Source organism: Theileria annulata, chromosome 2, assembly GCF_000003225.4.
Source record: "Theileria annulata chromosome 2, complete sequence, *** SEQUENCING IN PROGRESS ***".
Lineage (NCBI taxonomy): Eukaryota > Apicomplexa > Aconoidasida > Piroplasmida > Theileriidae > Theileria > Theileria annulata.
In genome coordinates, this window is record NC_011099.1 from 1,270,387 (window position 1) to 1,285,277 (window position 14,891).

The window sequence follows — 14,891 nt, forward strand, 5'->3', positions numbered from 1 at the left end:
ATATATTTATATATATTTGTTTATTTAATTAATTATATTGATTTTATTTTTTCTCAACACATTCAATATGATTTAAAATCTATTATATAAATTTACAAGCAGATTTATTAAAGGTCTTACAAATTTTTATGAATAAATTTACAATTCTTCTGTGGTTAAAAGGTCGTCTATCTTGAATTTGGGGAGTTCTCCGTTTACTAGTGTGAATCTAGCATCTCCCCCTAGTATTTTTTCCAACATTCTTTCCATTGAGCTTTTTGTTACTGACGTATTTCCGTCATGTAAGAAGTACCTCAGTCTCTTCTTCGGGTTAAATACCACTGCTGATGGCAATACCTTTACATTTTCGAACAGTTGTGCAAACTCGGTCTCTTCATTCAGGTTCATCCACATCCACTTTCCCGTAATTTGTCCAGTGTACTTTTCGCTTAAATGGACCAGCATTTCCTTCTCTTCTGGTTTCAAATCAGAATCAGTAAGATAAATGATGCACAGTCCCTAAAAAATCGATAATACCAACCACCTGTAAAGGATGCTTAGTGTTAATACCTGAGTTTTATTAAAACAGATATCTTTATGGGAGAAGAAATTCAACTTTGGTACCTTATCAAATTTCCATGGTTTTGCTTTTGCTGGATCTCCTTTATCAGAATACCCTCCTCCAAGTAGGAACGCTTCTGCGTTTACATTTAGCCACTCGAACATTGGAAGGTACTTGAACTCTCCTTTATACTTTTGCGGCTTTCCATTTGGTTTAATTACCAACATTGTTGGCAGGCTCTTAACACCGTATTCCTTCTTTAGATCCGGGTGTTTGTTCGCGTCAACGAATCCCAGTAACAGTTTTTTCTAAATTAACAATAAATATAAAACAACAAAACTTACGTTGAAAGCGTTGCTAAGTGCCTTGTAGACATACGAAGGATGCTCCTTGTCAGAAAATAACAGCACCTTTGGCATCAATTCGTGCTTTGTCATGAAATGAGCCAACATTCCAACCTCCACCCTCTCCACATTTGATGGGAGGTGCTTTAAAAGTTCCTTCTTCACATCTTCTTTCAACAATTCTTTCTAAAACATTTATAAATAATTTACTAACCTTGAAATCAAATGCTGGCATAGGTAACTTTGGATAGATCTTGAACGCTGGCGTCAAATACTCTTCTCCAAGTTCACTTTTACATAGGTTCTTAAGTGACTGGTCTGTACAGTTAACTGCGACGATTGTAATCATCCCTTTGAGATCTTTTGCTACTGAGTTCAACTCATTTATCGTTGAGGTGAGGTTGGTATCTCCTGTTGAATAGAAAAACGCTCCTACTACATTTGTTTGGCGAGCCAATTGTACGTTCGTTGTGAATGTTTTTGAATTTACAACTTGCAAATCATGTTGCATTGGGTCGACATATTGTCTGGCTAGTGTTAGATTAATAGATGAAAACAATATGACAAATATATGAATGACAGGAATCCTCGTTGGCCACGCCATTGTTTTATTATAAATGTACAAAATAATCTGTTCAAAACTATGTATTCTTTAAAAACTTTTATATTTATTAATTATTATTAATGGAATTCAACGATATACTGATATATTAGGCGATTCTAAACACACATGTTAACATCGGTTACTACAAATAACTATTAGGAGTATAAAACACAAACTTATCCAACCGTTTAATAGAAACTATAAAATTAAAAGAAATTATATTATAAAATATTGATAAATTTATATAACAGATTATATGTCTTGGCATTATTGCACTATATTAAGAATTATTTTTTATTCATAAAATTTTAAATTACAAATTATTTGCAAACACACATAAATTGTATTATAATGTTCCTTTAAACTATAATTAACACATTATATTTAATAAATTTATTATATTACATGATTTCTTTTGACTTAGAATATCGATCAATCATTTAAGGACATATTATTTTCTTCATGATTATAAAACTAAAAAACTTCGTACTTTTGTGGTAAGAAGCTCTTTTTATACAATGGCATTTTTCCATTTTTCTTGAATATTTCAACCTCATCAACCAACATTTCAAAGGTTATGTCGTCTTCTATGCTAGACTTAACACTTTTCACCACCGAGATGTGGTTTGGCACGTTTTTGTCCTCTCTTATCCTATCTGCATACCATCCTCCTTCTATCCATGTTCCGTTATCAAAATCATAATCGATTTTCCCCTCAGTTAAACTCTGTGTTGATCTTTGCTTAATGTCAGCTTTAGGGTTTCTCAAATTTGGTATAAATGTATAAATTCTAGAATCCGTTATCCATGAACACTCTACTATGATCTGAGTTATTTGATCGGTCCTGTTTTATTATAAACTGGTTTAAACTACTTACAAAGCTACTTCCATTATTTTCTTGTACACATCTCCGTATGGTGCCAAAAATTCGTTATAGAATACCCTTGTGCCCTAATATTTATTATGAACACAATAAAACTTACTGAATCAGATACAAAAAGCTGAACTAATCTCGGCCTTTTAATATCATCGTATAATACGTCGACGCCGAAATCAACCTAACAACCGTGAAATTATTGAATCTTACTGTATTAAGATGAGGTGGTTTCCACTTAAGTAGCGATTTACATGTTCCTGGAGTGTACGGTGTGTTAACTGGAGTAAATATCAACCCATCTGATATGTGTGGCAATTTTACTGATATGTTGTTTATATGTTTAATTTGAGTGATGTCGAAGAAGTCTTTTAGGTAAATTTCAAGTTTATCGGATGGATCGGAGTTATCAGTATCACCTAGTTGTTTATTAGGTGCAGAAGAATATATCCCAGCCATTTTCAAAGGTACGATAACATGAGTATAAACAAACGATAGTCTCTGTAAGAGATTCATCTTATTCAAAGGTTTCCTTTGTATGCAAATCCCATCGTAACAAAGGTATCTATAAGAAACAGAATTGTCTTCAGGGTTTTTATCCTATTAAATAATTGTGTATAAATCTAAAAATACCATAACAACTTCTCCGTCCAGCAATGTCAACTGTTGAGATTGTGACAAATTCCCCCGAACAGGTAATTTCATCTTAATTTCATGGACTTCCTCCAACCTTCCTATCAAAAATATAGATCCTGAGGCAGATAACAGGAGAGCTCTCACTCCATCTGACTTTTCACATACTACATAATCGTTCCTCAACAGCAGTGAAATTGATTCTCTGAATACAAATTATTATATTATGAATAAACCTGCAAAGAGAAGTAGGTTGTGATCCAGGAAACGATGGGCGATTCCATCCACATAATTCTCTAACTTTTCTAATAACTCGATCTCTATTTTCAAAGGATTCTACGGGAGTTCCGGGTAAAGGAGATTTATTTTTAAGTACATCATACATTAATTCAAAATAAAAAATTACAGTTTAAATAGAAAACAGATGAACTACATTTTATGAGAATAATTAAAGTAAATATGATGATGATTTGTCACCATATAAAAATCGTAGATTGGAAATAGTCTATATAAATGTAAAATATTTGTGAATTTTTATAAAAATGAATATTAAATATTATTTTTCATTGATTTTTATATTTTTATTTTAATGTGTTAAAAAATGTAAAATATTAAGTCTACTCGTTCTGTAACTTTTAATTTCATATAAAGTCCAATAATTCCAGAATCATGGAGGCAATAAAATCTGCTAGGAATAAAGATAAACAGGAACAAAAATATACCTCTGTTCAGAGGTCTATGGATATCTTTATTAGGCTGACTAATCTCTCAATGGAATGGAACATGTGCTGTTTCGTAGGAACATTCGTTTCCAATTCAGATAGAGAAGAGTACTGGGATAATATGCACAAAAAAATGGCACAATCGATTCTAGATAACATCAAAACGCTTAAAGGATGCTGGGTTAAACTGGGCCAATTTTTGAGTACTAAAACGGGGTTTTTGCCTAGATATTACCTAGAAGCGTTTTCACAATTACAGGATTACATGCCCAATAGCGACTTTTCAGAGATAATAGACACAATAGAGGAGGACCTGGGATATATGGACGATATTTACTCAAGTTTCGACTCAATCCCAATAGCAAGCGCATCAATAGCACAGGTCCACAAAGGAAGGTTAGTAGATGGATCGCAAGTAGCAGTAAAGGTACAACACAAATCTAGTGAACAGAATTTGATGAACGATATCGAAATCCTAAAAATGATCACATCGTTAATGAATGCAGCTGGAGTATTCCACTACATCAGAGACTATTTCGAAGAGTACGCATCCTATGCAGCAAAGGAGCTGGACTTTGTTGTGGAGACTGCAAATATCCAGTACTCACATCTAGATGTGTATAGATCAAAAGTGCCAGTCAAGGTGCCTAAACTCTATTCAGATTACTGCTCAAGGCACGTCATAACAATGGAGTTCTATGATTTATACAAGTTCACAGATAAAGAGTTTATCGAAAAGTACAATGTGAACATGATGCAAATGATCTACGATCTACACGACTTCGCGTTTTTCCAGATTATGTCCTGCGGAAGGTTCCATTCTGACCCTCACCCAGGAAACCTACAGCTTACATATGATCAAAAGGACAAAAGAACATACCCAGTATTCCTCGACTGGGGATTTACCACAAACGTAGGCGAAGTCGAGAGGTTGGGGTTATGTAAGCTTTATATATCAGTTTACACCTTTGATTTTCTGGGACTAACATCAGCCTTGCTTGAAAGCGGGTTTACACTCCTTAACATGTATCCATTTCGCTACGATCTACTTTTCAATTCACTCATTTCTATTCTGCTATCGTCACACAGGACAACTTTTGGAGCAAAAAAACCAATTGACAACGCTCAGGCAAGTAAAGAGGCCCAGGCAAGGTTACATATGCTAATTAAAGAGTTTTTGACAAACTACTTCGATAAGGCACCTAACTTTCTGCCACTGACATTCAAGGTGTTGTCGGAATATCATTCACTTTCAAGAACAGTAGCTACATTTGCTCCATTTCTACACCTAATCTATAAAAATGCTTCATTCGCAATGTATTCTGTCTACGACTCTCCATTAAATTATTATTACGGATCATTAGGATTGCCACTACTACAGAATAAACTCAACTCGATAAAATATAAACTTCTGAAGATGGGAGTACACTGCACATTTTACGATCTATTGGAAAAGTTATCGACTGATTCTCTAAACAGAAACAAGAACTTTAGGATCTTTTCAGAACTCATCCTAACTAATAGCAAGAACCTCCTTGAATCAAGACTCTCAGATTTGCTGAGACATTTGTACCAGGACAACGATAACCTAGTATCGTTCCAAATATCTGTTATACATAACGGATCAATAGATGTCGAACTTTCATTCGGGGATATTTGGAAGTATGAAAAGAGACCAGTTTCAAACGAATGCCTATTCCCACTATTTTCTATCACCTCTGGCATACTTTCAATCGCAGTTTTACATTTGTCATCATTGGGGATGATTGACCTGGACGATAGAGTTTACAACTACTGGCCAGAGTTTAAGAATAAAAAGGAGTACATCACAATTCGAGACATTATGGATCAAAAGTGTGGAGTCATATATATGGAGTACCCGTTCATAGATCTGTTCACTTCACGAGAAAACATTGCAGCCTGCATAGAAAATGCGGAATTTTTAAACCACGATGAGTCCAGCGCTGATTATATGTTCGCAATCTACGGGTTCATATTATCTGAGATTATCACAAGAGTGACTCGAGTTCCCACTGAGCAGTTTGTCCTCATGTTGACATCAATGGTTGGAATCGACAACAAAAACTTTCTCTTCCCGAACATGGATGAAGGTAAGGAGGAGGAATCTGAAAGCGAATCAAATGAAGATGAGGAACAAAGTAATGAGGAGACACCGAATCCTGCAATTAACTTTACAAAAAATCTGAACGTTCTTTTTGAACAGAGCGTTTCAGTGTTCTGGAAAAATCTCCCAACATTCCATTTATTTAACAATGAACAAATGAAATCCCGAGAACAAAGCGATTCAACATCCAGTGATGAAGAAGATGAAGACAAACGCAGGGAAGTGCTCGAAAGTCCACAATATAAACGAGTTAAACCTATTAGGGAAGAAGAGGATTCAAAGTTTAGATACTCAGACAGTTCTGACGTTGAAGATAAACAAAATTCAACTCGAGAGAAGAAAGAAGATTCAAATTACGTTGATCTTAATATCAACTCGCCTAAATCTGGTTCAAGTTACTGTGATACTAGCGACTCAAGTTCTAGTGACTATCGAAACCGGAATGTGAAGCTTGTTTCTTTGGATGACAATAGACTTGATAGTAATTTGAAGACTCTTAACATATCCATTGATGAGTACAGAAGGAATCTATCCTTCGAGTCCACTGTAATTGACATTCCAAGAGACGAAAAGGGTGAAATCGACTCAACTTACTATTGCTATTGCTACAAGTATGACAAGGACTTTCCAGACCACGAATTCAAACGGTGTTATGTTCCAACCAAGTACTGTCCTATGGACAATAGGCTTGTAAAACTATTGAGAACCTCATCAATTGACAGTCTGTACCCATTCTATTCTAAAATGATGACTCCACAACAGGAAGAGTTAGCAGATTCTGACTATTGTAGTGTCATTTTGACCGAATCACCCACCGAGTCAGATTCTGAGGATATCTCTGAACAAATTGAAAAGTCTTTTAGGAAAACATTCGACAGACTCTCGTCAATCAAGTACGATTACGACGACACAAACTATCGTGACATAAATTTCTCTGGAATAAGGAAGTCTGAGAACACCCACGATGACCCAAACATCAACAATGAGCTGGAAAGCTTGGCCAAAAACGACCCCTTGTCCTCAAATGTCATAGGGAAGATGGGAAGGATGGTCAGAAATCGCAATAAAGTTTGTTTTTCAGATAAGATTCCAGAGAATCCTAGAGGTTTCACCTACCCCGACTTTATTAGGTTTAACTGTCCTCTAATTAACCCTGTTAACTCAAACTACCCCAAGTTTTACCGAAAGTCGGTTCCTTTTCTAAATGCTAGGAGTAACTCTCTTTCTCTCTGTCTTTTTTATTACTCGATTCTATCTGGGTCACTTATATCCACAGAGTTACTTGATGAAGTCATGGAACACAACTATGACGACAATTCTCTTATAGGCCGTTCCTTATCAGGTACCAATTCCTAATAATATTCCTAATTATTTACATATTTACTTATTTATAATTCAGGACTCTTTAAACCCACATTTTCACTTGGTTTTCAAAAGTTTACTTTTCTGGATGTGAACAACAACTTTTACCAGGGCTTCGGTCACTCTGATGTTTCAGGCTCCGTTGTTTTTGGAATCCCTGTCCTAAACTTGTGTATTTGTATTTTCGTCTCTCACTGTTCAAGGCATCATGTAAGTGTTTACCAAATCTAATTATTTTCTAGGTTCTCATCAAGGTTCTTCAGTTTATTTTGGCTCACTATGGCCTAAGGCTGCTGGGATACAAAATTCCAGGCCATGACCTTTATAAGGTTCTTTCCCTCTTGTAACATAATTTTGTAAAATAATCTTGTAACATAATCTCATGAAATAATTTTGTAACATAAATGTACTCAATAATTATACACAATTAGGAGTTAATATATAATACATAATTAAAATATATTAACAGTGTTAAACGATTCATTTTAACCGTTTTCGATCAACAGGTTTAAGGATCTAAAAAAATATTAGTTGAATTATAATAACTAGAGGAATAATTAAAATTACCTGGAATGAACACATTAATGTCTTATCAACGCTCATCATCGCACCAGCATTATCAAACTCTCCACAGTAATTTGGAGCACTAAATAGCGTTACAAGCCTTCTCTTTGAAAAAAACTCATATCCGTCTTCCACAACTTGATGAGCGCGACAAATAAGATCAAGTTCGTGTTTAGCCAGAAAATTGACAACAATATCTGACCCGAAAGTGAATGAAACACCGCGATCATTCTCACCCCAACCAGTAGTATTAGGGTCAGGGTCACTCCATAAAAGATCACAAAGAAGTCCGGTGTCGGGAACATCTGTGGGTCTTGAAATCTGCCTTATTTGGTCCATTGTTGTCAATTCTGGAGAGAGTCCGCCATGCATACAGAAGATCTTGTCATCTATAATGGCTGCGACTGGTAAACAATTGAAGCAATCAGTGAATGCTTTCCAAAGTTTTATACTATATCTGCGTTTACCTAGGGTAATATATTGTGAAATCTAACTTACATTCATCATAGAATCCGTAAATTCGATTTATTGATGCACATTCGTGGTTACCACGTAATAAAAAGAAGTTTTCGGGGTATTTGATTTTATAAGCGAGAAGTAGGCATATTGTTTCGAGGCTTTGTTTTCCTCGGTCTACATAATCTCCTAAAAATAGGTAATTTGCCGCCGGTGGAAATCCTCCGTATTCGAACAGTCTGAGGAGGTCGTAATATTGTCCGTGTATATCACCGCAGATTTTGATCGGTGCTTCTAATTCTAGCAATATTGATTGCGATAAGAAGATTTCTCTGCTTTTATGGCAAAGTCCTTTAATTTCGTCTTCGCTTAATTGTACTGACTTGATTGGACGGTTACCCCGGACCTCCAGCAGTCTTTCTATGATACTATCCAAGTTGAGTTCCATTTGAAATTATCTCAATTAAAAATAAAGACAAATTATTTGTTAAATTTTATGCGATTTATATCTGTCGAGATAAGATGTAAAATGACTTTAACGAAATGAAACCATCTAAGATGCAATAAATAATTTTCTTGAATATAACTGTATCCCAAAACGAATCTCCCATTATATGATCAGATGACTTTAGCTTGATGACATTTTCAAAAACTGAAACAATGGTATCGCAATGAAAATTTAATCAAAAACGTCGACTCATGCACACTATGATTATAACTAGAGAGGATATTTGGATATTTGAAATCCAGTAAGATATTTTTTATTGGAATAAATTTTGTTCAAAAATAAATTGATAGAATTAATTATTAAGCAAAACTAAGACAAAAAAACAAAAAGAGTTTTAAAAGGTGAAAAATGGTTGAAAATTTAACTGTACAGAAAATTAATTTATATTATTAACATATATATAAAAAATGCAAGATGGTTTCGATAAAAGTATCTTAATTATTACTATGATAAAATATCAATTTTTATTAATGCTTTGCACTATATTAGCATCAGATGGATTACGTTAAAGTTACAATAAAATTTTCTCTTTATATTTTCACAAATTTTATTTTTCGTAATTTACTTATATTTTCTGATATTTTTTATTTTGTCTAATTTGATATAAACTTTGATCCAACTTGCTTTTTTATCCTTTCGATTTACATGATTCTACAGATCATTTTTATTTTCGTTCTTTCTTCATCTATATCCTTTTGAATCCAAAATATTCAAATCTCTACTATTTATTATTTTATTGTTTTTATTTTGTTTCTTTAGACTTTTAAATTTATACCTCTTAAATTCACTAACACTGACAATTTTATTAAATAAATATTTATGTAACAACCAAAATATCATTTATAGATATAATATTAAACGTTATAAACATTTCTATGTTCCATTTTGATATGTGCTATACTTTGCTAGATATTTGTCAACCATTATCTTTTGCCTGAAGGTAGATAATTATGTATGTCAAGTACCTCTTTAAACTTTCAATGTTGATCCCACAAAATTTTTGAACCTTCTCTTCTAAACAATTGAATTTAGTGTATCAAATACCTTTTTCCGGCTCCTTTTTAGTTTCTTTTTCCTTGTTGACGTTTTTCAATACATCCACATTTCCTAAAATAAGAGACTGAACTGCCTTTTTCAGAGAAGTATTCGATTGAAGATCAGTCATTTTAATGGATTTTCTACAAGTTGGACAGACAATATTGGTGTTGAAAGTAGGATTCTTTTTCCCTATTATGCAATCGAGGCAGAAAGTTTCTCCACAGCATAGAGTAGTTACTGGATTATTGAAATAACATAAGCATATGGTACACTTGAATCCCTTAGATAATGAATGTGCGTCCTTTTCACTTATTCCAAGCTGAGTTTGTATTCTTTGATCGACTGTCTTTGTAAAAAAAGCTCCTCCGGAAACCGACTCGATTTCACGCATAATTGCAAAAGAACCGTCTAAATTAATGATATAATTTTGTTGTAAATTTAAATACCTTTTAGAATGTAAACTTCGTCGTATTTTGGAACATCTGATGAGGGTATTGGAGTGAGAAAGTCTGTAGGTATTCCAGTTGATGGTCTTATTTTCTTCGAAAGCCTCTTGCCGTCCATAACCGTACAATCCTTTATATTATGGCCTCTTTGTCCACACATATGACAAATGTAGTTCTGGCTTAAATAACTAGTGTCTGTAGTGTCGTATGGACTTGGCGCTAAAGAGTTAGAATTACTAGTTTGTGTGTTAGGAACGTTTGATTGGTAGTTTTGTGGAGGCATTTGAGCCATCTTTTTATAGTATTCAAGTTGAACTTGTGGTCTTCCACTTTCATGTGTCTTTTGTTGTTGAATTAATTCTCTAATTCTGGACTCTTCTTCATCTTTTTTGTCAGCTGACTGATTTTCTTCTTCAGGTAGTGACTCTGGTATTTTGAACAGTTCGTCCATATCCCCTTCGTCTTCAAAACCAAATGTTTCTTCTTCTAGGTCATCATCTGGTACGTACACTGAGTTGGCTTCTGCAATCAGTAACGATGCTTCTTCAGCTGTGCATCTTCTCGTATATACTCTCGAGTTTGGTTTTAGCGTGTATTGGTCTGACAGAACAGCATCTGGGTCACTTTCAAGGTACACTACAAAGTCTATATGTGTTGACTCTGAGAGTCCGAAGTTGACTTTAAGTTTCTCTCTCACTACGCTAACTTGGCATGGCAGTGTCACTGTCGATAAGTGGTTAAATTGTCCTGTGCTTCCCTTGAGTTTCCACATGAGATGGTTAGAAGGTGCCATTTTAATTATATTAAAATATCGTACTCGTTTTATTCAATTAGGTAAGAATAGAAGATTAATTTATAAATAGAAGATTTGCGATAAAATCATTAAAAGTTCATGAATATAATACTAAAGGATACATTGTTACTCATGTTAGATAAATGGACTCTTAAAATGCTAATATAAATTAACATTATTATTAAAAAAATAATATAATAATAATTAAACGGTTTAAAATGTAAAATAAATTAATTATATTATGTTTTTCGTCAAATTAACTCCCCATTGTGTAGATACAACAATCATGTATATTAAATGGAAAGAAACCACAATATAAACATATATAAATACTTAAACTAGATTAAGTTGTTAATAAATCAAGCCATAAAAATTTTAGAATACATCTGGGGGTTTCCTACAACAAGTATTAATGTATTTTCAGTGTACCTATCGACATAATCAGCTATTTGCCGAAAATTGGACGAATTATCATTATTGTATACCATTGAATTGAGTATTCTCTTTAATCTACCTAGTTCTGCCTTGAGGGCCTGCTTTTCCTCTTCAGTTTTCGAAGCGTTAGAATTTTCATCCTTCATTTTCTACATATTATTAGTATGAGCTTAACTTACCTTTATTGATTCATATTGCGATTTTATAACATTTGACAAGAGTGCCTTTTCGTTTGTTAGATAATTAACACGTTTTTTAAGATTGTCGACAGTTTCGTCTTGTGATTTATCGGTGTATAATCCAATGCACATATCCAATACTAAAGCTTGTAAATTTGTTTGAAATTCCTTTATTGACGTTGATCTATTCAATAAATCCATTATTTTTTTATAGTTTGTTGTTGAGACTTGTTTTATTTTATCTACAATGGATTGATCTCCGTTGGCTATCATTTGAAGTAGATCATTATTATTTGGAACTACAGTATTGGACGGCTGAGTGGAGTAATTTCTTCTTTTTCTAATCAAAAAATCTTCTCCTGGACTTTGTGTTTTGTTTCCATATTGTAATGGCAATGGTCTCTTGGTTGTAGAAAGTGTTTCATTAAATAAATTTGAGTTATTTTCAATGTTATGGTTTATATTGAATTTCTTGTTCGCAAGGTACATGTCAACTGATTTTAAATCTGATCTGCAGTTATCATTTTGTGATTTATGTAAAAGATAATCTGCATTTGTTGAGGTTTTCTTGGGAAAGCCGCGTAATTTAGCCAAAACTAGCGTGTTTTCATTCATATTTATTTGAAATGATGTAATAGGAAAATGTAACCCTGCATCAAGGTTTTAAAAAATAAAATTAAAATTAAAATAAAATTATGAAAATATGGCTAGTTTGTAAAGATTGGTTTTATGGTTTAATGTGATGTTAAAGGGTGGAAATGAGTACAATTTCTTCAATGTAAATATTTATTAGATTAAATATTTTAAAACAACATTTATAACAAATCCTCTGAAATAAAAAAAGTAAAATTATGGAAAACAAAAATATAGTGATAAACAATGTTAATATACGTAATTATAAGATAACGACCCTACATATAAATAGAATTTAATAAATCATCACCGAATAATGATTTTTTTTAATTTTATATTTTAATATACTAATGCAATTAATAAATTACTGAAAATATATATATATTATATTATCATATTTTTTGATTTTAAATATTATATTTATTTATTAATATTTTAATTTCTAATAACTTTTATATTTAATTATATTTATTTTTATTTTATTTTTTAACTTTTTTTATACTATATTACTTTTATTACTAGATATACTTCCACCATAACATCTCACATTTTATAATATATATTTTTACACATTTTAAATATGATTCCAAATCATAATCAATTTATCGCATTCTAGATATGATTCAAATTGTTTTTTTAAAAAATAAGTCATTGTTTTTAATATTTATTAGTTTTTGTACAATATTTCATTCTTCTAACACATTCATATTATCTCCAATTAGATTCTCAACATCGCATAAAAATATATATAGGTATTATTTTACAATCAATTTCAACTTATTTAAATTCATATAGGTTACCACTTCGAATAAACACAACACTTTACTCTGAAAATGAAGGTATGTGTAATCTTCATAACAATTATTGTTAGATTCTTCACAAGAAATTGATGAAAACACTAATAATAATGACTATGGTGAGTCTAAAGTGCCTAGTACACAGATCGCAGAGGATAATAATTTGGGCCTAAAAGATTCTACCCCTGTTAAATATACAGATATAGAATCCGGCTCCGAATCGTCAATGGATGTATCTATTGAAAACTTCGATAAATTCCACTTTGACCCAGAAATATATAAATCCATGATAGAAAGCTATAAAGAGTTTAAAGGACCATCATACTCACTTTCAGAATACAACAAACCACTCCCTGAAGGATGTAGAACGATTGTTGACTTTTTGAAATACCCTAGAAACTACAATTTCGCAAGAGCAGGGGACCTTTCTCTTAATATGGATAAATTGATTAAAGATAAAGGTGCTGATGTGTCGGCAGAATTTGAAGATTTCGATTATGAAAAAAGAATGGAGGGACCTTATCTTGAATCAGGATATCAAAAAATAGGTGACTTATCAAAATCAACAACAAAAAGGTATTTTACTCGTGAAGAAGATGAAGAACCCATTGAACCAGAACAAATGCTTAGTGTTTTGGAACAAAAGGACCTAAAATCAATTAAAGAATTTAAATCAAAGTCAAACACTGAAACTGAAACATCTAATGAGATTTTAGATAAGGAGGAACAAGACGACGTTCCACTATCTAAAATCAACCGAAATTATTTTATGTTTGACTCATACGGATATCTTCAGCACTACCTAAAACATATCAACAAGTACAAATATGAAGTTTTCAGCTACCATAATAAAAATGATGAAAAGCCGAGCTTTTATCTAAACCATGAATACATTAATGAAATTGAAAAGCCCTTCCCTCCACCAACTAGTAACACAATGGCTGTGAGAGAACATTTTTTAAGCTTGATTCCAAGTCTAATGGATAAATTGGTGGATTATATTAAAAATGACCCTAATAAGAATAAAATTCCGTCACCACCAATGCATGACATGAGGTTACTGGAGAACTACAAGAAACCGGAGTATTTGGAGGACGATTACGAATCTGATGGAGAAGTAGATTACGAAATGTACGCTAGTATTAAAACCCTTCATGACCCGCAAAATGATGTAATATATCCGTTTCACGACATTGAGCCCGTTTTAAATAGGCAACTTCTGTCCACATACCTTGAAATATATAACACTCAGGATTTGGGTCCGCTTAAATACTATAAATTCTACAGATCGAAAAGTAAACACTTGAAGACTAATACATTCCCGACACATACGAGACCACCAAAAGCGGATTCTGAGTTGAATTCAGAAGAGGAACCTAATAATAAAGTTTTCGTTGAAAGAAGGATTAAAGTGTATGAACATGGTAAGAAAAAGAGGGGAAAGGCTATGGTGTACCTGGAACCCGGAAACGGAAACATAATCATTAACAATCGAGATGGATACCAATATGTGTACTATAACGAGTTTAGACTTCGAGAAATTCTCGAACCGCTATCTAGACTACAAATTAATACAAACTTCAACATTGTTGCAATGACTCAAGGTGGAGGTATTGCAGGCCAAAGTGTAGCAATTAGGCACGCACTTGTTCGATATCTATATAGAATCTTATCACCAAAGCTCAAGCCTATACTTAGGAAATTCAATCTAGTAAGTATTGATAGAAGAAGAGTTGAAAGGAAGAAGACTAATTTGAGAAAAGCAAGGAAGAAAGAAAAATATAGTAAAAGATGAGATATAATCTATTCCCACATATACTATAAATGATTCCAATTT

At 32.9% G+C, this 14,891-nt stretch overlaps 7 protein-coding genes across 7 annotated transcripts, besides 4 other annotated features; 2 read left to right on the plus strand and 5 right to left on the minus strand.

The window, feature by feature from the left end:
- Positions 1–138: 138 nt before the first annotated feature.
- Positions 139–1,489, minus strand: TA12705 (uncharacterized protein; the record flags this gene model as incomplete). The annotated part of the gene is made up of 4 exons (XM_947273.1): positions 139–498; positions 550–849; positions 886–1,071; positions 1,100–1,489. 4 exons carry the CDS (start codon positions 1,487–1,489, stop codon positions 139–141), a joined length of 1,236 nt encoding a protein of 411 aa, XP_952366.1.
- Positions 1,403–1,471: a sequence feature (1 probable transmembrane helix predicted for TA12705 by TMHMM2.0 at aa 7-29).
- Positions 1,415–1,489: a sequence feature (Signal peptide predicted for TA12705 by SignalP 2.0 HMM (Signal peptide probability 0.990, signal anchor probability 0.006) with cleavage site probability 0.950 between residues 25 and 26).
- Positions 1,490–1,963: 474 nt separating this feature from the next.
- TA12700 (mRNA capping enzyme, putative) lies at positions 1,964–3,381 on the minus strand (the record flags this gene model as incomplete). The annotated part of the gene is made up of 6 exons (XM_947274.1): positions 1,964–2,333; positions 2,367–2,440; positions 2,473–2,506; positions 2,530–2,963; positions 2,997–3,201; positions 3,233–3,381. 6 exons carry the CDS (start codon positions 3,379–3,381, stop codon positions 1,964–1,966), a joined length of 1,266 nt encoding a protein of 421 aa, XP_952367.1.
- A 284-nt stretch (positions 3,382–3,665) lies between these two features.
- TA12685 (ABC1-related protein, putative) lies at positions 3,666–7,552 on the plus strand (the record flags this gene model as incomplete). The annotated part of the gene is made up of 3 exons (XM_947275.1): positions 3,666–7,185; positions 7,243–7,415; positions 7,448–7,552. 3 exons carry the CDS (start codon positions 3,666–3,668, stop codon positions 7,550–7,552), a joined length of 3,798 nt encoding a protein of 1,265 aa, XP_952368.1.
- A 133-nt stretch (positions 7,553–7,685) lies between these two features.
- On the minus strand, positions 7,686–8,673 carry TA12680 (serine/threonine protein phosphatase 1, PP1-gamma catalytic subunit, putative; the record flags this gene model as incomplete). The annotated part of the gene is made up of 3 exons (XM_947276.1): positions 7,686–7,721; positions 7,773–8,236; positions 8,268–8,673. The coding sequence occupies 3 exons, from the start codon at positions 8,671–8,673 to the stop codon at positions 7,686–7,688; spliced, it is 906 nt and encodes a 301-aa protein (XP_952369.1).
- Positions 8,674–9,649: 976 nt separating this feature from the next.
- Positions 9,650–11,010, minus strand: TA12675 (uncharacterized protein; the record flags this gene model as incomplete). Its single annotated transcript, XM_947277.1, has 3 exons — positions 9,650–9,747; positions 9,778–10,179; positions 10,218–11,010. The coding sequence occupies 3 exons, from the start codon at positions 11,008–11,010 to the stop codon at positions 9,650–9,652; spliced, it is 1,293 nt and encodes a 430-aa protein (XP_952370.1).
- Positions 11,011–11,369: 359 nt separating this feature from the next.
- Positions 11,370–12,239, minus strand: TA12670 (uncharacterized protein; the record flags this gene model as incomplete). The annotated part of the gene is made up of 2 exons (XM_947278.1): positions 11,370–11,585; positions 11,625–12,239. 2 exons carry the CDS (start codon positions 12,237–12,239, stop codon positions 11,370–11,372), a joined length of 831 nt encoding a protein of 276 aa, XP_952371.1.
- A 636-nt stretch (positions 12,240–12,875) lies between these two features.
- Positions 12,876–12,959: a sequence feature (Signal peptide predicted for TA12665 by SignalP 2.0 HMM (Signal peptide probability 0.749, signal anchor probability 0.182) with cleavage site probability 0.582 between residues 28 and 29).
- Positions 12,876–14,849, plus strand: TA12665 (ribosomal protein S9/S16, putative; the record flags this gene model as incomplete). Its single annotated transcript, XM_947279.1, has 3 exons — positions 12,876–13,009; positions 13,053–13,096; positions 13,129–14,849. 3 exons carry the CDS (start codon positions 12,876–12,878, stop codon positions 14,847–14,849), a joined length of 1,899 nt encoding a protein of 632 aa, XP_952372.1.
- Positions 12,909–12,977: a sequence feature (1 probable transmembrane helix predicted for TA12665 by TMHMM2.0 at aa 12-34).
- Positions 14,850–14,891: the final 42 nt, after the last annotated feature.